Source organism: Haliaeetus leucocephalus, unplaced genomic scaffold, assembly GCF_000737465.1.
Source record: "Haliaeetus leucocephalus isolate CR32 unplaced genomic scaffold, Haliaeetus_leucocephalus-4.0 Scaffold973, whole genome shotgun sequence".
Lineage (NCBI taxonomy): Eukaryota > Metazoa > Chordata > Aves > Accipitriformes > Accipitridae > Haliaeetus > Haliaeetus leucocephalus.
In genome coordinates, this window is record NW_010973409.1 from 3,668,534 (window position 1) to 3,691,778 (window position 23,245).

General features: G+C 37.0%; 1 protein-coding gene across 1 annotated transcript in view; it reads right to left on the reverse strand.

The window, feature by feature from the left end:
* The window catches only part of UBE2E2 (ubiquitin-conjugating enzyme E2E 2), a 215,327-nt gene extending 195,543 nt beyond the window's left edge, over nt 1-19,784 (reverse strand). Inside the window, exons 1-2 of the mRNA XM_010584374.1 lie at nt 19,609-19,784; nt 11,406-11,456 (exon numbers count right to left, since the gene is read on the reverse strand). Of these exons, the coding sequence (XP_010582676.1) occupies nt 11,406-11,456; nt 19,609-19,784 (227 nt within the window). The remainder of the gene's footprint in view (nt 1-11,405; nt 11,457-19,608) is intronic.
* Nucleotides 19,785-23,245: the final 3,461 nt, after the last annotated feature.

The window sequence follows — 23,245 nt, forward strand, 5'->3', positions numbered from 1 at the left end:
GACTACAGTTTACAAGTTAAAAAAACCAACAAAATCACAACAAAAAACCCAAAACTGTAATTCAGTTAATGCTGGATCAAAATTTGAAATAGTCCTCTTGCATTGATGCCTAATTGCTGTGTTGATAGACTGTTGAGGAACATACTCAGACAACCAGGATTATAGTAGTTGTGCCCACAACAGCCCATTGAAATGCCGTATTAAGTAGATGCTTCTTCCCTTCTAGACAGCCCAGACATGCAGGGAAGAAAGCAAATTGAGTCATCTTCTCTAAAAATTCCCCACCTTCAAATGTGCAATGACAAGTGACTGTGAAAATGTTTACAGCCATTTTTGATATGACACTTCATTTTTGTAATGTGCACACTGTGTGTCAAAGTGTTTTACTGTTCTTGCTGCTACCGACAGGACATTGCTGTGAATAAGACATGGCAGCGAAGCAAGCCCTCTTTTGGAAACATTTTTATAGATCAAGAGGTCTTATTTTATCTATAACAGAACACAAATAAGCAAACAGCTAAATGGGGGGGGACGGAGGGGAGAATTGGGTGTTGGGGTTTTCGCCCCATTAGAGCTGGCTATTTTCTCTGAGCCAAACTATGGCAGATCTTACACAAGTACCTCAGGAAAGGGAGAGGCAACACAAAGAACCTGCTCTTCGTACCCTAGTCACAAAGTGATTTCCAGAGGACTTTTTTTGGCAGGCAATGTGGCAGACTGTATACAGGAGATACAAGAAGCCATGACTGTGTTTCTGACCCAGCCAGCAAAATCAGTCCTTCGGGATGGGAGAGGTACTGTGCCGAGAAGTGCACTTCTACAAAGTATTTTGAATGAGCAAGCTCGAGTGTCTCCTGTGATGCCGGCTGCAGAAAAATGAATTTACTCCAATATAACCTGGATCAAGGCTAACGCTTATCCAGCAATCAAAAGCCAGACACTCTTCTGTAAGAAGTCCAGTCAAGAATGCCCTCTTTTCAAGCTGTCCCACAAAATCTGAAATAACGGGAATGGTCCGTTTTCATGCTAGATACTCAGTCAAAATTCCTGTGAAACATTCAAGCCCAGTTAACTGCAGCCAACCAGTTAAACTCCAGTTTAACCCAGAACACTTAACAGATCCCATCCGCGATTACTTTATGTTACTGCAAAAGCTAGCACTGCATTTACCATAGCGGTTCTGAAACTGGTTTTCCTGTGAACCCACCCTGCCTGCAAGTCCCAAATTTGAAACTATTTTTTATCCCTGGTTTTCAACCTTAAATGCCACAGCTATGAGCTTAGCAATCAATTATTTATATTAACAAATCTGAAATTGCATGCTAGGCAGACATCTAATTTTTCAATCATAGACTTATCTGAAAATTAAATGCATTCCATTCCATCCATCCTCTTTTGAAGGGTTATAACATGCCTAATTTTATAGGTAATACACATATTTATCCTATTTAGGCTACCTAAGATACCAAATAGTGAGGCTGTCCAGCATTTTTAAATTCTCTGGATCACATCTTTGGTAAAATGACCTTACAGTTGACACCGTATATTTATTCTAAGCATACTGTAATTATCTTAGGAAAAAAAAAACCCAACCTATTTAGCTCTGAAGTATAAATTCTTTTATACTGCTTTCTTATGTGTAAACAGACTAATCATAAATTAGTGTAATAAAACACTTATTTGCCATTTTAGAATTAGAACACCTTAAAATGTAAAATAAATCCAATTTGTTACTACAGGTTTCTATACATTACCCATATTGTTATGACTGATGCAGAAGATACTGCGCTGGTGTCACAGAATGAAAAGAATTTCCTTTGACAATTTTGAAGTTATAATAAGAAGAATAATAATCTCTGTTAGATTTATGATGTATATTTTTGGCGGTGATTACTGTCAATATTTCCCAAACAAAAGTTAAATCGAACATCAGCTAATCTTGCAGAAATAAAAAGCCCTCTGCCCTCAAAAACCATCCTGCACTAAAAATGAGGCAATCGTTTTGAAAGAATGAAATTATTCACTATTTCTCTACTGAACAACAATATTATTTTCTCATAAAGAAATTTCATTATGAAGAGTCACTACTGAATTTATACAAAAAGACTGCCTACAGCCAGACAATACAGAACAAATGCCTTCAAAAGCTCTAAATTTCATAAAGGCTATACTAAGCTCCAAATTTCATAAAGGTTATGCTAAGTTTTAAATAAAAAACCCCAAACAACAAAAAACAAACAACACCCAAACCAGAAAAAACCTTGAGAAATTTAAGCTTTAAGTTGTCAGCTGTGTCAACTGTTACTCAAAGAGTAATTGCTGTAACTGTGTACTGCTTATTCTTGAAAAATAACTCCATCTCCTAAACTAAGTGCAAACCCTTATATTACAGTTTTAGCTACAGAGTCACCATCATGGCCTCTACAATATTTACAACATTAAAAGGCTAGAGGTGTCAAGAAAGCATATTATCACTCACCTATAGCCTTCTCTAAGCACAGTATGCATCTTAAGTTAATAAAGGCCACATAAATATGGCTTTTGTGCAGAGGAGACAGTAAATTATGTATTTAATTACATATTTCTCCCTAAAAAACAGAAACAGTTGGCTCTCTGCTATTTTTGTTAACATTAATCAGAGGAAACTTCAGATTCTGGCATAAATTTGACTATCGTATAAAAGGTAATATTTAAAATACATAATGCCTTACCACACAAACACGAGCTGCCATATGTGAGGCACTGCTAAGCATGGTTTCTATTAAGCCCATACACAGTAACTGGCTTCTTTCCAAGCAACATGGAAGTGTTTAAAAAACCCTGTTTAATCCAATTCCACAGCTTTGAAATAAAAATAAATTAAAATGCTTCAAGAACTGTTAAAATGAAAAATTAAAGGCATGTAAATAAGTGAAAAAAATAAATTGTCAGAGAAAATGAAAACAAAGATTATTTCAAGTAGATATCTTAATTGTAATTAGCAACATTTGGCATGTGTTATGATATGATTCAAAGCTGCAGCCAATTAGATACCCCAAAAAGCTTGTAACAAAGCTGCAAATGTGTAACTACAGCATAAATAAGTTTTATTGCACACCAAGAAAACAGCACCCAGATCAATTTCATAGTTTGTTTCTGAAACACTGTAAAGCATGCTCTGTTATTAGTTCGTAACTTTTTAGTCTTAAACTGCAGCTTTTCTGCCAGGAGATTTTGGAAAACAATTTAATTAAATTCAGACTATTAACTGTAAATCTGTACACATTCTGTGTATACCAAGAATAAAAGATAAATTACAGCATTGCCTTAGACTGTCATGCCTATGTAAATCCAAAACAAAACCAGCAACAACAAAAAGCCCCCCCCCAAAAGTGTATAAGTTAACAGCTGTTAAAAAGCTATAGAATTGTGGTATTGGAACTGAGAAAGATTTTTTTTTTTAAATAGAATTCCAAGGAGAGAGGAAAACACTATTTTTTTCTATGGAAGGAATAAGAGGTACACAATGGCATTCAGGAAATAACATGAATTCATCAGATGCTTTTTAAAAATTTTCTTAAAAATGAAATAATTTCTAAGTATTACATAGACGACCAGAGTTCAAATTATGATCAAATATGGATGTACTGAAGACAACAGCATTAGGCACTTCTGAGATTGTGCCATTTATTTAAGGAAACAAATACTTCATTATCAGTAATGCTGTCAGTCCCAACCAACAGACAAAGTACCTTCCATTTCCCCCATTTATTCAATAATGAATAATTTACTAAAGGGTAATGAGTTGCTAATAAAAGCATCTTTCTTACATGATTATCATGAAATGGCAGTGATTGCTTGTTCAGTGCAATAGTACCTACTACAGTCACACTTTCAAATAACTCTGCTCTATCAAATTTCTGTAAAGAAATTGATCCTTATGTAGTTTTTATACAAGATATTAGTCTACATTTAGGAAAAAAAAAACAGGACAAAACCCCCACAGAACTAGCTAACTAAATTTAAAAGCTACACATTTAGATATTTCTTTGCAAAGTCTCCCAACAATGATGTGAAGTCTCAGCCAACGTGGTTTTGTTTCCCTCACTGGCAAACAATGACTGTTTATTTAACACACTTATTTTAGGGTTTGGTGGGGGAAAGGTTTTTTTGGTGTTTTATGAGGGCTGTATTGAGGAGATTACCAAAACATGCATACATAATATCAGTTTTATGTTATAAACCAAATTCAGGCTCACAGGGGAAAAAAAAAAAACAAAACAGCTTTGTTTAGCTATGTAGATGAGGGCAAAACAAATGTCTATGGAAGGTAGTCCTAAAAATTCTGGAGCCGAAAGCATTGTGGATTGCCCTTGTACTTCCTAGGAGACCGACTTACAAAGAACAGCCGCAACTCAATGAAACCACTGGAAGAAAATTTATCTGTTCAGAATTCCCCACACTAAAAGCATCAAAGTGTTTCTTTTTACCCTTGTTACAGTCCTCCACTCTACCTTGCCCACACTTGCAATTTAAACTAGAGCTTTACTAATCTTAACACTAAGCACATTGCAAATACCAGTGATCCCTTCCATGTCCTGTACAGGCTCCTTTTTGGGCACTTTTCTGCCCTTTCCTACTTCAAGGAATGTGTGATCGTCAGGACTCCTCCTTATGTCCCCATCTCCACTCATTTCCCTGCTTCAGCTGTCCCATGGGACGTGCGCTGGCATCCCCCTGACCTTCCAAATCTGCACTCACAAAATGCTTGCTGAAGTACTCTTATTCTTCTCTAATACTATTTTCTCTTTTCTTCTCCACCTGGGAGAGGAGTTGTCATCATTGAAAAACTGGGAGAACTGGAGAAATCATGTGGAAGTGTTGTTATGCTGGGAGGTATTAATGGGTGTTGTCAGCCAGTTCCTTACTTCATCATCAGCAAGTGAAGTTGCTAGTCCTGGCAAGCAGCCAGGGCCAGGCCCCCTTTTCCCCCCCCCCCCAATCTTCATGAAAGTTGCTAAGGTTTCTAGCCACCAATGCCTGCAATACAACTTGAAGCTTTTGAGTGCTGCATCTAATCAATCCTAAAATCATCCCACGACCACAAGCAGAAATGGAATCAAGCAGATATTCAGAATTCAGTTTATTCAATAATAAAAAAAAAGCTCAGTGCTTTCATAATAATCTTTCATATCAAACATACATTTTCAAAGATATCATATCACTAAAGAAACATTAGCTATATTTTAGATGGCCTACCACGTACACTGCATCTTGACACATGGAAGACCCAAGAAAAGAAATATCTGTGTGTTATTTTTTAAAAACAGATGCTTTGTGAACAATATGACATTGAAAGGTCACTTTTACAGTGAAAATAAACAGATATTTAAAAAAAAAAAAGTTCTAGTACAGTTACATGCTTCAGACCTTAAAGCACAAGTGACACCGTCCTGCACTGTCTTAAAAGAAAATAGCAGAAGGAATTAAAAGATTACACATTAAAAAGTAACCTTACACTTTTCATCTGAGGTACTTCAAGGTACCAAGCTAATAAATCTAAAAAACCCACCAGTTATAAAAAACAGGCAAGCTAACTCAAGTGATAAAATATAGCATAGTTGCTATTATAAAATATAATCCCAGTGCAATCATTAACTTGCATGTTTTTGGGACATGTTTCTTGCTGCTTTTCAAGCAGAAAGGGAATCAAAATTAAAAAATAAAGCAGTTGCAATGAGCACTCAAATACATTTGACATTCATTCTTATCCTCAAATGAATATTGATACATCATAGATTTAAAAACAACAGGATTCTGCACATTAATATCAACCACTTCTATGCATATCTTTTTGATTAAGTTTTGCTGTTTGCTGTAAATTCTTAACAAGGCCTAGCCAGGCAAAGTTCTATACAATTTTCTGTGTCACATTTTCTCTAGAAGGTTATAGAAAACTAGCAGCAGATCAAAGGAAGTCTATACAGGCAGAAGGTAAACTCCACGGGTAACATAATGTAACGGGAATAGAGCCCAGATTCATACCAAGGAGGCTGGAAATGTTTGTGAGGAGAAACGTTCAAAGAAAGCATTCCTTATTCTGATTTTCAACCCGCTCACACATTAGCATCACATGCATTGCAGTCATGTGCCTATGGCAACAGATTGATGCATCCCTAACTCAAGCAATCAAAATCACTGATCACAGTTCCTTTTAAAATAAAAATATAAGCTGTAGACCTTTTTTCCAATTGAATTTTGTGCCTAGGTCCTCCTTTGGTGAAATCCCTATCAGAAGAAATAGGATTAAGCCTTTCTTTAGCCAGAGGAGCCACTATACACCTATACTCCTAAGTGATACAACAACCATGAGTATGATGCCCATCACCCTTTGTGCTTCCACAGTTTTATAAAGGAACCAGCAAATAAAGACACACTGTTCCGTGCCTAATGCTGCCTTGAAGTTTCTTCTTTGGTTTCAGGTCAAGGAAGCACCTCACTGAAGTAGCCTGTGTGTTCTGCACAAGGGCAAAAAGAACTCAACAAGCATATAAAGGCAGTGAAATAGGTAGTGGACACTACCTAAGAGGATGCAGTGTTACTGAGCAAGCGCTTAATGCTACCAAAATCATTATGTAAATTCTCTGTGCAAGCTAAAGGAGATTAACCAAAAGATAAGCAAATTTAAGTTGAGCAAATTGCTTTAAAAACAGAATCCTTCCAGCTCCCAAGAGGAATTGTTTTTGCATTTGGAGAAGGCATTGCTCTGCTCTTTCCAAATATTTTCACATTTATTCAAATATTTTAAGGAAACATACATAGCCAAATTATTCAGACCCCCCCACTCCCAAGTCAAACTGATGCTGTGAGCATATCATCTAAAAAATGGCATCTCCTTGCTCACATTGGAAAGCTATGTGAGCGTTCCTGTGCTTGTGTGTGTGCACACACACAGGGAAGAGGGGAAGACTCCTTAACAAGTTCCTCGAGTGAGAGGGAAGGAAGGCGACTTGAGTACACCAGGGCAGCACGATAAATACTTGCTGCAGCTGCTGCTCTAGGTCCCTATACTTCCATTGCTCTGCATCCTAGAGCAAGGCTGACGGTCTTCTCCCCCCCAGTCTTCCCATGAAATTGTGCTAACATTTGTTTTCTGCTCCTGACACTTGTGCCAGCTTCTTAGCTTTAAAGTAGCACTAGGCAAGAGTTTAAACAAATGGCCCCGAGAACAATAACTTAAATTGATGGAATTCACATAATCCCTTAGAGTTGTGAAGATTCTGGCCTCACCATTTCAGCAAAAACAGAGTCAGAGCAATATTGAACAGGAATGTCGGGCTCCATACAGTCGTTAATAGCGCAAGAGGCATCCATGAGGCACGCTGACCTCTCTCCCTAAGCCAAGTTGAATAATTTGCCATTCCACTTGGCTTTTCTCTACATCACCCTAAAGAGAACTGGTTTTAAGTCTTTTCAGTGTAATTACTTTTCACAAGCAAAATACTAGGATCAGGTATGTTGGTTGTTTATCAATTTTGCAGATAGTGTAAGAAGCAAGGAATCAATGTAGTGATTCCAAACTAATAGAAGAGATAAGACTACATGCAGGGTTTTAAATGGATTGTTTTGGAACGAGAACCAGTCAATTTGCCCACTAAGCTGCACAGCCCTTTAAAGTATATTTCTGAGCCTCAAGCATCACCCATATTGCTACAAGGAAAAAGAAACAAAATATATAAGACATAAAAGGAATTGCAGTAAATACACAGAAAAGAGAAGAATGGTGACAAATATGCGACAGAACATCAAAAGAAAACATGAAGAAGAAGATAGGTAACAACAGTGACTTAATAGGAAAATTTTAAGCAGTTGCTCCAAGCGGTGTCCACAGAGAGCTGCTATTCGCTTTGTGCTGGCTCTCCTTGTTTCCAGCTACTAAGTTCACATTGAAAGAAGCTAAAAATACATTAAATACTTTCCAAATATTTTTTTCCCATGTAAGCAATTGGTATAAGTTGTCACAGAGATGTTGTTCTCTTGCCAGTGAGAAGGGAAATAGTATACAACACTACAATAGAAGTTGTACTCTAAGAAATCTATTGTCTTGGACAAGACGCAGTTCAAAATATGGGAAAATTTGAAAAGGCATCATTTTAGCTACAAGAATTCCCAACTATTACCCTCTTCCAGCAAGGCAATATATGAAAATGATACTTAAAGATGAGGGTTTTATCACCCGTGAGAAAAGGTAAACTCTGCACCACTCAAAGCTGTAGTATGTGCAATATTTCTAGCAATCGAACTTTGGTATTTCAATGAGGAGGGAAAAAAGAGAAGAGTGGCAAATGTCTACAATTTAAGTATACTGTCTCCTGACAAACTAAAATTTCACAACGCTGCAGGCTTAAAATACAAATGTACCTGCTTAGCATTCAGGACTCTCTTTGACAGTAAATTCAGCTCTATACAAAAGTAAAGGGGGGAGAGATGACACAGCACACACCAAAACCTATGCAGTTCTTTCTGTTAAATGTGAAGTATAACAGGCTTTTTTATGACATGCTTTCCTCCAAAAATAGCAATGATTACACTGCTCAACTCCCACATGCGCCCCAGATTGACTTTTTGACACTTAGAACATTATACATCTCAGTCCTGAGAAATGATCCCAAGTTTGTGGAGTCAAAAGGACTCTTTCCATTGCCCAGAACCCAAACTACAGAATATGAATACCTAGGGAGGCAGGCAACTCTGATTTCTTATAACATTAAATCTTCTTCTAAAGCCAAACATGACAGATTTTTTTAGGAACTCTGAAATCCACAGCTTTCTACACTTTTGGAAAGATGCTGCAAGTCGCAGCAGTGATAATCTGCCAATTACAAGGCACATGTGTGAGCAAGACTTTTTTTGTCTTCCAGACAAATAAGAAGATTATACAGCCTATTCTCTTAGTGGGGATGAGGCGGGGGAAGCGTTAAGATTGCAGCTGCTGCAGAAGTAGAAGCTGCAACTCCCTTGGAGCTTGTACTGACTGTGTAGCCTAGCATGCCATTAAGGGATGCTACTGTACTACAGATACAGTTCCATTTGGGTTTTTTCCCTGAATGAGACAAACCTGAAGCTTTGGCCTGCTGTAGTTAACAGTCTTGCAACACATCTTGCAATATTCCACCCAAGTTCCAATTCAGCTCAATATCCTACCTATCAGAACTTCCTAAATAACTACTTAGAGAGTATTCTTGAATAATACAGCTTTCCTTCACATCTTCTGTGACGTTTAGTTTTGAGATTTATTACATTCCTACTGCCCATACATGATTTATTTTTTTATATAAAAGAGCACACATAGTGAAGGTAAGCTGGAATCACAACCACTTCAAGTGGCCTACATCTGTAAGGAACTTATCTTTATGAAATATGCCTTTTTAATAGAAAATCTAAGACCTCTTATAACAATGGTCTAAATTTCACTAAAACCAAGAAAGGACATATCAATACTTTAGGGTAAGATATGCTGTAGTATAGCTTGGCTTTCTTCATTATGCTGAAGAATCATGTCTGGCTGATGTATTTATTTTGTAATGTTTAACTATAATAGAAAATAGATGAAGTTCAAATGAAAACACTGTTTAGACTATGTCAACAGAGCATAAAACTAAATGAAGTGATTCCGTATTGACTATAAAAACATATTTGCTAATAGTAAAGTTACTAATGGTTATCTATCAAGATCACAACATGAAATAATTCTGCATCTTAAGAACTGTGTTAAAGCAGCAGACACACGAAGTTAATGTAATTTTTTGATTTTGCAAAACAGCATCATGCAGTGCACTTTATTGCTATTTTATCATTAGTGTAAATAATTAAAAAAAGCAGGAAATCTCCAGCTCTTTTTTTTAAATTGCAAGTCAACAAAGGGCCTTCCACTAAGACAGCCAATGCTCACTTTACACTTGCTAGCAAAAGAAAATCAAATTAACAGTATCTTGTATACTAAAACAACTGCTTTGTTACAAAGGATTCAGAAAACTAGAACAAATGACACTGCTGTAAAAACTATAAGCCTTTTAGACTCAGTTCAAAGACTCAAGCATTCTTCTACAACAGACTGAAGTTTTATATTCATCTCAGCAAATCAATCCACTAATAGGCATCAGTCATCAACACCTAAGTAAAATCTGCCATACGAAACAGCTTTGATGTGATTGAAGACTCGCACACAGTCATAAGTATGACAGAACAGCTTAGCTATTAAAATGTTTTATCTAGCAAAGAATTGTTCATCCTAATTGACTGAAATACTCTTTGAACACTATTATTGCAAGGCTACTTCACTACGCAGCGCTTTAGTACATAGCCACTTGACTTACATCTTGAGATCCAGCACAACCACATCAAATCTTGTTAGAATATTGTCTCACACATACTTTTGTCAAGAGACCAAAACAATAAAGCTGACTGTCATTTTTACTACCAGTTGCTTAGTTAATTCGATACTGAAATGTACTGGGATTCATTATAAAAGCTGCATGCAATCAGCCATTTCTATCAATCTTTCTTTTTACTGCACTAATAGAATGAATCCTACTAACCACATCAGTTGAAATGGGTTAGCAGGACTGGATGGAAGCTATTCTTCTGCACCGAGCCTGACCTCTCACTGCGAGAGGTGCAGTGGCAGAGGCTCCTTTAAGCAGCACTGCGCAGCCCTGGCCCAGCTCCAACACTGACCATATGTCAAGCTGACAGATAAGAAGCCCGAGACAGCCAACTGAAAACAACTGTATACCGCCCCGGCCACCAGGCAGCGAGGGTTTCTAGGCCTACCTCATTACTCATTTCAAAGCCAATTTTAAACACACCGAAAGTAAATGTACCTGACAAAAAACCCAAACCAAACAAGCGCAAAGTCATTATTAGAAAGCCTATGCGATGATACACTCTATTGCAGGAAGTTTCCCCTGAATATCGTAATTGATCACCAGAAACACAGTCGGAAGATGAATAATAGTTTGTGCCTATAACATTTTTCCTTCTCCATTATATTCACAGTGTGTTAACAATTTGCAAGAAAAAAGGAATCAAACATACCAGCAACTGCCACCAAGATTACATTTTACAGAATCAAACAAAATGCTATTGATTTAATAACTCAAGTTAAGGGTGATTTGATTTTTACCCTGTATCTGTTAACACATCACAGGGTTCATCAGTTTTTACCATGACTTTTGTTACCAGGAAGTATGTCATATTGATTACTTGTATGTAGGCAAACATGTTATCTATCGGCTTTTATTCCAAAATTACGAAGTGATCACACAAAGGAATAGCTAAAATTTACTCCAGTCCCCTATGCAATTTCCATAATTCCATACATTCCATTTCCATATTCCAAATTAATAAAATCCAGGTGAACTTACCTACAGTTTGGAGGAGGGTCTAATGTAATTTCTGCAAGTTCTTTCTGAATTCTGAAGAGGGGAAAAAAAAAAATATTATCAGGACTTTTTTCCAATATCTTTCAACTTTACGAACATTTCTACAGCAATCAATAATAAAAAAATATAATTCTTATAATTTCTGATGGAAAGCTGATGCTATAAGGTTTCATAAAACTGCTCAAAAAAATGTGGAACTAAAAATCCAATCTTTTCAATCTTTTCTGAAAAATGAGCCTCCAATCTGGGACAAGTTATGCCATGAGCAGCCACCTAGAAAATCCAACTTCTAATCGTCGAGGTTCTCAGCTCTTTTGCTCACTTACAGAAAAATTAAATGTCTCGTATACCCTCCTTCTCTATTTCCCCTCTGCCTATATGTCTCATAGCTTTTGTTCTCCAGAACATTTAGCTTCTTAATGTATCTCGTACTAGCAGGCGAAAAAAACCCAACTTCATAGGATAGTTGTCTCTCACCCTGCTGGAAAGAGCTCATGCTGGTCTTCTCCATAACCTCCTCCTCTAGGTACGGGGGGGCTGCTATCAGGTGCCCCAAAGCCTATCCTCAAAGTGAAGTGCTCCAGCTCCCTGGCCAGGCTGGGGACCTGCCGCTGGACTTGCTCCAATGCATGCCTCCTTTGTACTGGGGGGCCCAAAACCGGGTACGTGTTATTCCAGATGCAGTCTAATGAGAGCTGAGTAAAGGGAGATAAATCACTTTCTTCTACATATACTGACTATGCTCCTGTTAATACACCCCAGGAGGCAGTTAGCCTTTGTCGCTGCCCCGTGTTGAGCTTGCTGTCTGCCAGGGCCCCCACGTCCTTCTCAGCAGAGCTTCTCCCCAGCCTGCATCATTACAACGGATTAGCCCTTCCCCATGCATGATGTTACATTTGTCCTCCTTGAATTTCACTAGTTCCCTGTCAACGCTCTCTTGCAGCTTGCTGAGGTCCCTCTGAGCAGTAGCCCTGCCCCTGGATGTACCAGCTGCTCCCCCCAACTTGCTGTCATCCGCCAACTTGAGAGTGCGCTCTGCCATGTCCTCCAGGTCACTGATAAAGAGGTGAAGCTGGGCAGGTCCACTCCAGATCCTGGCAGTACTGCTCTCGTTACAGGAATCCTGCTGGAGGTCCTCCTCCAGGCAGAGCAACTTCGTTGTTAAGGATTTCTGGATATTCCCAGGCCGCCGCTTCTATGCCAAGTCCTTGAATTCCTGATCTCTGCCACATCTGGCAATATGGGCTCTTTTCCGTTACACCAGCGTCTGATTGAGAGCCAGTATCATCCCCTCTGAAGAAATTTAAACATGCAGAGTAGGAGTTTACAGAGTTCCCAAAGGAACTTGTAGGAGTTTACAGTTCCCAAAGACTTGCCAGAGTATGATGCCATAAGCAGGACTGTGATGGCCACCTTCCTTATAAACTACGCCCAAGGCTTTTTTATAGGCTACTTCAGTGCAAAAACATGCACATTTAGAAAGAGGAAGGAAAAAAAAACCAACAAAAAACAAACAATTCAATGTACCTTCAGTATTTTCTTCTTCCTTTCTCCTTCACAAGATTTCATGTGCAGGAGCAGATTGCTATTCCTGTTATTCCCTACACTAAAAAAGAAAACCTGCCATGATAATACCACCCAAATGCCTGAGAAACATGCTCAAGCCACAACCCAAAAGTTCAGGGTTATCTTGTTAAAAATGACTGCCATATCTTGTTAAAAATTACTGCCACCCATTTTGCACATAAATACAGGCAAAGAAAATGGTTTATCAAAATAAACATTCAGGTATACTGGCATATATAACAAAAATGAGCAGTTTAATTCTCTATGTAACGTTAAGATCCAAATACAATCTTACATGCTAAGGAGTCTCACAGCCACCATCAAAATTCCCCTTATGCCACTATGAGTTGATTTTGTGGCTATAATGAATAAATGAACCAAAGGCAGTAGAACTGGCCTGAACCAGAAACTCCAATCCTTTATCATTCACATTCTGAAATAATTAGGACGTATGTGGGGAAGATTTGTAGGTAGAGGCAATAATCATGTATTAGACCAGCCGATATAGCTGAAAAGATAAAAACACTCTTTCAGATGCTTAGCTTTTCTTCTAAACTCTATGCACCCCAACCCTACATACATACAAACTAATTACCCCTGTAGAGGGGGAGAAATTCGATGCTTATTTGCTTTTTTTACTCATTGAAATATTTACATCTCCAGTAGATAGAATTTGCCCAATAAATATCATTCCTTTTTTGCAAAAATACAGGCACAGGCTGCTTAATCAATATTTGCAGCAAGTCATTGTAGTAACACTGAAAATCGACCGCATTTTTTAAAAGGGAAAATCTGATTAGTGAAGTCTAAGCACAATAAACATGTTGCTTTTAAAAAGTTACTCAATTCTAACAATTCCAACAGTTCACACCTTTTAGAAGGGAGATGATACAAGTGTAGGAAATGCTTAAAATATTTCTTCTGTATATGTCAGATTTCTACTGTGTTTTAAAAATTTATACTATCACAAATTCAAATCACGGAAAACCTAGGTAGCATGGAATCTCCTTCAATTTCATGTTTTATGGGTTGTTTTTGCTTTTTCTGCCTTTTGGGAAGTTACAGAATGATGGCATTGCTACAGAGTCAGGGATTATTCCTTTGCTTTACATATAGCAGTGAGAGCAGTTAATATTTCACTGCATGACAATGAGTCCAAGACATATCAAGAATGGATTGACAAGTGTAGCTTAAGTCCTAGATCAAAAACCTTCCGTTCTTCCTCCTAAATCCTAACCCATGTCCCTTTCATTCTGAAAACAAAAGGATACAGAGCTCTCTCCTTTTCTCCCTCTGTTCTAGTTCAACTCAAAATGTCTAACTTCTAATGCCAAGAGCACTAAAATTGTCCTTTATCAAGCTCTTCCTGTGACTGCGCAAACAAGAACAAAACACCTTTCTGCCTCAAGCGATAATTGATCAGATAGTACTTTCTATTTATGTTCAAAAGTCCTAATTGCTTTTGCAAGCATCTAAGATAAAAGAGATGTTTCATTCGTGATTATTTTTACACAAACAAAATACAACATATGAATACGATACTGTCCATCAATTGCTCCTCAGCAAGCTGTCCATATTTATTTTCCTACTCTGTGGCATCCCAAACTAAAATTAATATATACACCTTACACCTCTTTTGTTACAACCTTAATTTACCTTGCATTCATGCTGAGAGCACATTCATAAACAGTTTCTGTAGAGCAGCTGACACGCAAGAGCTTGTTCACGTGTCACAGTATTCAAAGTTACAATTAAATCATCAGACAACATCCCAGAGAGCCTTGCACTGATAGATACCTCCAGTGTGCAAGCTGGCCTTTGTCTGCACGAGTTATTCCACTGCTCTGGCACTTGTTTCATATCTCCATTGAGTTGCCCTGAGAATCTGGCATGGGAAAGGATGTGCCTCATTTCCTTCACTGACCACAGAGAGTTCACCGCGAGAATATGTGGCCTCTGGCAACAAAACATTTTTTGCAGGTCCTTTCTGGCATCTCTTGTCTTTGGATTTTCTGCCTCAGTACAGTTATGTTTAGCTATGTCAGAGAGTAAAAGGACTAAATTAAAGTCATTGTATATATCCAGTTTATATTTAAATTAATGACATACTGGTTTACTATATATTGGGGAGTGGAGTGATGGCATGGGGAGAAGCCCCTGCTAGTAATCAAAGCCTTGGGCTGTACACGTAGGATATTTAATTTGCAGCGTCTGATCTGATACTCTTTGTTTGGTCTCAAAGAAATCATTTGACCCCTCACTCTCTCATATATATATACACACACACACACATAAAAAAATATTTTTCCCCTACACTTTACTAACAGAAAAGAACAAACATAGTTGCCTTCCAGTAATAGTGCAAAGGTTAATCTACCCCTAAATTCAGAAGCATGAAAGTACATTGTGGATTTCAAATATTATTAATTCTCAGAGACACATATTTACTACTGTTCCAAGCCTAGGGGGACTGTGTGTTGTTTCCTTCATGAAACAGTTGAAGTTCTCTAAAGCTAAGAAAGAAATGAACATGTCAGAGGATTTCCCAGGAAGATTAATAGGAAAAGAATTAAAATAAAGGACTACATGACAATGAGCTATTTTTACCATGTCTACTTTTCTAAAATATATGCCTCTTTATTCATAAAAGCCAGATGAGTATACTCCATACTGAAGAATACGCTATTTAGAAAATACTAAGAAATGCAATCACTGGTATGTATTTCAATCTTACATAAACTGTGACTGAGCAGGAAATTGATCTAAAGATGGTTAGATTCATGCTGGAGGAAAAGAAATATCCTTGCCTCCATACTAGATACACAATAAATGACAAGGATATTTCTTATAAGAAAAAGCACTCCATATTTTGCCATCATATTCAACATGCTAAATATCATTCCCAGATTCCTTGAAAATAGTGCTGTGATAAACTTCTCTGAGAAAAAAAAGAGGGGAAAAAAGCTCATTTTTATTTTGTTGAATTTCAAACAAATTTAATCCATTACCCATTTGCTACTCCTTAAGTTTGTAACTTCTTTCAATAAAGAAAAGATTACAACTAAAGTTTTAAAGTTCACAATTCATTGTAGGCACAGATATTTATAAAAAAATTCCAGGACTGGACACAAAGGTTGACAGATTTTCAACTATCAACTTCAGAAGCCAAGCAAAACAATACATTTTTTTGTTGAGCTACTATGTCAGCCAAGAATGGTTACACTTCTCTCAATCCAAAGGTCATGCTAAGATTTGCTACTTAAGAGGTAACAAGATGCCTGCTGTTTTCAAGGACAGCAATTCAATTCCATGTCTGAACTGTAATTGTGATGTGCAGCGAGTTTCTCAATCTTGACATGTTAGGTAAGAAAGGTTGCTATTTAAGGTGATGCCCTCTGGGTGAGGAAAATTGAAGGACCGTTACACTGTATGACATATACTGTAAGCTATTACACCTGTATAGCAGCTAGCCCTAAAAGTATTAACAGAGAAGGACGGCGTGTGATGGCATTCTGCCTTCTTGATGCCATCTACAGCAATGCTAAGAGAAGAAACTCCATATCTTAAAAACAAAAATCTTACTCAAAAATGAATTCAAGTGGTTTCATATAGCCTCCGTAATCAGATCATTTTGGAAAGCAGTAAGCTGTGGGAGTAGTATACTCATACATAAGACATGCTAGCAGTTTACTTTTACACAAGCAAAAGTCAGCATACTGCTAAATCGTGATTTATATAAAAACCTAATGCTACTGAAAATTCTTTAAATCTGACTACATAAACATACAAATAAAAAGCAAAACAGAAGTATTCCAAATACAGATGCACAAACCTTCATTCTAATCCAAGATATACAGTAGGTATCATAATGTAATCCAAAAATACTGTGACTACAATTCCATATGCATGAAAAAGCTTTCCAAGTGAGAAAACATGACTGCCAGACTCAGGTTAGAATCAAGTCTGCAGTCTGTAACCTTAGCTCCAATGCTATGTTAACTTGCTGGTATTCTCTGCTTTAAACAGGAATTAAGGAATATTGACCAAAGCCACAACTTCAGTACACTCTGTTGTTTGGGGTTTTTACTGATTTTAGCAGAGCTGACTCCTTTAACTATAATGGAGTTATTAGAGGGAATTGCATAGTAAAACACTTAAGATTATTGTGACTTTAGAGTAATGCCATACAAACCCACAGAATTAAAAAACTAGAAAAGGAAAAAGTTGCTAAACATATATTCAGTCTTTTTTCACTAGGACAGCTGAATTACTTCAATTTATTTCAATTTTTAAAAGATCACTATTTTAAGCTGGTCAATAACAACACTCCCATTGAAGGAGTATAGCCTTATTCCTGCACCATTTTTCATTTCTAATGAACAAAAATAATAATATTACTATGAAGATATTTTATGTAGACAGTTTCTGTAATACTTATCACATATTGAGGACTCTATGCCATTTTGTTTCCTTCATGTTACTCCTCTCCGTTTTATCCTCTACTTTAATTTCTGGTTTTCCTTTCTTGAGGCATTACTGATTTTAATTAAAAAGCAAAGAAACAAAACCTGTGATATGAAAACCTGGTCGGATTAAGAAAGTTTATAGAAATGTAATCCCAATTCTAACACAGTGACAAACTACTGAATACTAAATAAAAAAAAAGAAAGAAAAATTACTATGATACTATTAAAAAACCCTGTTAGTATAAAATCTGTGTTGCTGTGATCCTTCCACAAAGTGCTATGACAACTACCACTCCTAAAATACAATTTTTAAAAAAAAATTATTTATTGTGCACATACCTACAGAACTCTTATAAATCATCACAGCTTTTAAAATGCATAATCAAAGACTTTCCTTCAATATTAGTACACATGTGAAACGGGCTTTAGAGTCTAACTGGCAAACGTACTGATGTCAGCAACTGGCATAATTAGGTTCAGCAGAACCATAAGCAGATATAATTAAACTTTAAAAGGTTTAAGTAATTTTATCACTGTGAAATGCATGTTGATAAAAGCTCTAAGCTTTGAAGATACAAAGCTAAGATTAATAGACCAATTTCTGACATATCATTATTAATTTTTTAATAGGAAACTGTCCACAGGCTCTTGTCAGAATTGTGGCATCATTACATTAGGCATTGTACAAAGTTCAGAACACATAAGACTCTTTTCTAAAGATGTTAAAACCTGTTTTTTATGACCTTAAAAGTCATGACTAGTCCAATATTCCTAATATTTAAAAAATAACAATAGCAGGAAGCAGACGAAAGAGAAGAAGGCCAGAAACCATAACAGCTATGAGAATTAACTACATGAATAACATCATGGTTTGAAGTGAAAGTTGTTTTGTTTTGTTTTTTCCCTTTTAGTCATAAAAGGAAACATGGGCAAGCTTTGCTGGCCATCCTGTAAGTGATATGACTAGGTTATCTCCTAACAGTGTCACAGTAGGAATGGGTCTCCAGAAAGCATTTCACCAGGGAAGGAAAAACAAGAAGAAAGGCTAGCTGTAAGGAAGGTGTCTATGGCAGAAGAAAAGCATGACAATACTTCAGTGGAAAGACAGAAGAGACTTCAGTTCAGAAAAGTATGTGAATGGTAAGGAAGAGATTAAGCCAAGACAAAGACTTGAATCCTGAAGGGATGTATACACACATTTATATACCGGTATTTATGGACTCCTACTACATGCATATGTTATAAATTATGGCAATTGGGCCTTGATTCTTCTCCTTTACCGCAGCACCATAGTGGCACAACTCCAATGGTTTTTCTTGTAGTTTACATGGCCTTGAACTAGCAAAGAAACAGGATCTGGGAATTCTGCATCAGGACAGTCTGCAGAACTGGTCTCTTGTCAGATTATTTTAAAAGTGTTTTTTAACTTCAGTCACTATAATCCCATTTGAATTCTGTTGCCTAGACTAGCACCCCTACATGTACTAATGGAGCCACACTAAACTGTAAATTCCTTCTGTCTGGTCCAAGCAAGAGAATCGTTAGCTGGAGATTGACATGATAGCATAGAATAATTTAAATAGCTATTCTACAAACCCACCTTTCCTCTCAAGCAGAAAAGAGAAGGAAAAGAAATGGGTATTAAAACAGACCACAGTTTAAAGTAATGAAACCAACGTGCATTTGTTGTTCACTTAAATATTTCTGACCTGACCATCTGGGAAAAGGAAACGCAGTACTTTACAGCAATAGGTATTATGGTAGTCCTAACATGCTGAGTTACTGAACTGTCTGAAATGTTTATGGGTAATTAACTATAAGTTACACTGACAAGTTTCAACATCAGTCATACATACACATACAGAGATATATTTTATAAGGCTACAAAACTGTCTGAGTTTTACTAGCAATAAAAAAATGTCAGCTTTTATCATGCAAGCTACTATTAAAACCATGTGAAAGAGCCAATCTGTCAAAGAAAGGAAAAAAGTATACAAGTCTCATTATTGTGACCAGTCTCAAAAGGCTATTACACTGACATAGTAGTGTTATAATAAAACAATAAGAAAATTAATATACTGAGTCAATACATACATCTGATAGTCAGCTGAAAAAAGAGGAAGGAAGATAAGCAGCCAGAAAGAACACTGTACCTTTTAGCACTAGTTGACAGTTTAGCAGCTGTTTTGCTTGATATTTTGCCCTCTTTTTTCTTGGGTTGAACTTGCTCCCTTTCTTGTTCCTGCTGAACACCTTCACGCTGATCTCCATCAGAGCTGCCTCCACTAGTGCTTGGACTATCATCAACTCTCTGCCCCTCTGTAGACATGGCAGATGCTGCACTGAACAAAACCCAAACAGCAAAAGTTAGCTTTTTCAGAAGAAACTGTCCAATAGTATTTCTTACATGCCTTAAGGAAACAACACATGAGATTTATGTCTTTGTCTTAATACATAATACTTGTGTTACAGTACTTCAGTAATCTTAGTAATGAAGAGTTTTGCCATAAGCATCTTAACAGTAATTCAGGAGTTGGTAATTTTAAACCCCATGCCAAATAAATAATAAACCCTTATACATATGAAAAGCGTAAATTATTGTAGTTCAGCTGGAACCATAATTCTGTAAGTGTAATACCATTCACTGTGAATTATATTTTTCAACCACTCGGCAATATCATGAGTTAGCTATCTCATCACTATGCCACCGGTTGAAATCTAGAATAGTTTGTTAAAAACTGAGAGTTGTCACTATCTTAAGACTCTGTGTTATCCCATATGAAATGAATCTGTAGGCTCATTCCAAGTCTATAATGTGGGTTTCCACATTACAAACTCCACATCTTGGCATGCTCGATGGAAACATTAACAGAACCAAAAGGCACTAACACAGGACTGTTTGTATTTACTAAAACAGTACGCTTCTAGAGCAGTAAGCATGCTGGTAGAGGATATAAGGAAGTTTCTTCCTGACAAATTCTGTTCAGGCAACGTGAGGCAACAAAGCTGTCAGAGAACACGAGCGACAAGAAATTTCAGTACATTTCAGAAGTCAAGTTAATGCTTTATTTGCATGCTTCTGATACTAGTTAGCTATTTTCATTTCTTTCTTCATTTTAAATAGTATAACAATATGCCGACAGATGAGGAATTACAAGCCCACTGTTACAGCTGTCATGACTTCTCAAACTGTTCTAATGAAGGGCAGATGTCCATGAAAAACTCTTACTGAATTAGCCTATGTGGTGGCAATGACTGTTAGAAAATTTTACCAAAAAAAAACCCCAAACGGTCTTTCCTTTAACTCCAAACCTGTAATTTATATACGCATTTTATATATCGTCCTCTAGGTATTTTAATAAAAGAACCGCCTTCAAAGTGCACAGGCCCAAATGTTACTTGCTTACACCCACGCAATCCCCATATATCTGGGTGGTTTTCTGATCAAATCTGTCTGAATCAAGAATTTGCTCTTTCATACACAAAGAGTTTTAAAATGCTGCGAACTTCGACTTGCTTTTCCTCTTACCTATGTACAGACACCATCACAATTAAGAACAAAACTATTCACCTTGACTATTATATGTTTTAATACTCTCTCAAGGGAGAATAATGAGATTGCAGGCTCAGATTCAACCATGCTCATTCAGTGGATTAAAAAAAGTTCATCTCCCTGCACATATTTATGGAAAGAGATAGCAACGGAAAAGTAAAGTAACATCCATGCCAACAGGGTTAATGTTGAAAAGGACAATTTTAAAAAGGCCATAAGTGTTCTAGTTATAGCTGCATGTAAGAAAATAAATTTACTCCTGTTCTGCAATTTGATTCTATCAAATAGTGCACACTGTGGAGTGGAAGAACTAAGCTTTTCAGGCATTATTGACACAATCCAACTAACTTCAGGAGGAATTGGGTCTTTTTTGTCTAATTTAGGAAGCTATACTGAAAAGGAAATCTGGAAGTATGGCATCCCTTCAAAATGTTCAGATGCTAAAAGAAATAGCAAGTAATAGCAAGTGATGGATATGGGACTACGTTTCCCTTAATCAGCTTAAGCTACATTTTGGATTTTATTATGGAAAAGAATATTTTATAAATATATTTTCATATATAAATTTATATAAAAATGTAACACCTAGCCTGCTCATCGAAGTAACTGAAATAATGTGTAGTTTGCATCCTAAAATTAAAAAACAAAAATTGTTCATTCTTAGAGAATGATCTTTCCTACAGTACAGCTACAATACTATATTTAACATAATTCATATATTTACACAGGTTAATGTTTAAGATATTTACATCCTGGTTGACAGATTTTAAGATAAAAGCAACAGAAGATTTAGAGGTAATAAAACAAAAAAGCATTGCATTCTGACAAGTCAAAATATGCATTTAATAACTGTAATGCAATTTTGATAGTAGGTACCCGTTTTCTTCGCTGCTACATACAGCTAAAATACAATCTCATCTTTTTTTTGTAACACTTCTGATGGCTTTTATTTACTCTAGATTTTAGTTCTGATCTTAATACATTTAATTTTAAAGAGAAAAATCCTCTTCACAATGTACATAGGCTTTAACACTGCAGGCCACAAGGTTACAAGCACATTTAATAAAGCCTATATGCATAGGACATCTGCTGTGAATAACCTTAGCTATAAATATTATTATTATCCAAAACCAACTGTATTCACTTTGTAAGTTCAGGTTACTATCCAGCAAACAAACACTGCAACAGTAGCCCAGAGCATGTAATTACTGTAACATGTAATGCCAGCATTTACAACAGGAAAATACTTAAATCTGTCATTTGATGTCTGGCTAGTTTCTTGGTTTTTTTTCCTCCCTCCTTCCCTCTCTATCCCCCTTTCTGACATCTGGGCAGTTCTTTCCATTGCCTTTCCTCACGATATCTGCAATTTTAGGGATTTTGCATAGTTCAAGGGATGCTCAATACTGCAGTAAAAGTGTGTTTTAAAGGGCCCGAAGTTAGATACTTCGAACATGGTCAAACTTAAAAGACAAACAAGCACATGAACAAATAAGAGAAGGGATTTTAAAAAAAAAAAAAAAAAATCAACCGAGAGGGTGACACTGTTAGGAAAACATTTCACTGCCACGAACACAGACAGAGAAATACAAGATACTCCTTGAATCTGGTCAGCCATGAGTGTTTGCAACTGTCACACGGAGTGAGAGGAAAGACGCACGACACCCGGGTCCCTGGCTGCCAGGCTCTTCTACATTCAGACGAGGGTTGCTAACCTCCCTGCTGTTTTGCTGAGAAAAATGAGCAGAGGGGACAGAGGAAGGAGTGAAAGGGGACTTAAAAGTCTCTCCCTTGACGTGAGATGATTCAGCAGACACACAGATTATAAGCCTAACTACAACTATCAATTCTAAGTGAAGAGTGTCCAAAAGATCCTGCTTCTGTCATATATATCCACTGGCACCTTGCCCTCCCTCCTCAAAAGGGGAAAAACCAAAACCAAACCACAACAAAAAAACCAACCACCACCACCCGCCCCCCCCCCAAAAAAAACCCAACAAAAAAACAACCAAACAATCCAGCAGTCAGGGACAGAGAGATCCTGGCAGTGTGCAGATGGGTCCCTAGGGCCGCAGAGCTAGTGATGATGTCCTTCTAAAGCGGTCCTAATTTCCTATAAGCCAAGATAAATTGAATATTTCTGCAGGGTCCACGACGAGCAGCAACAGCAGCGGCCGCCTTACTTCATCTTCATTAGAAACCGTAAAGGGCAAAAGACCAAAACACCACCGGAGGGG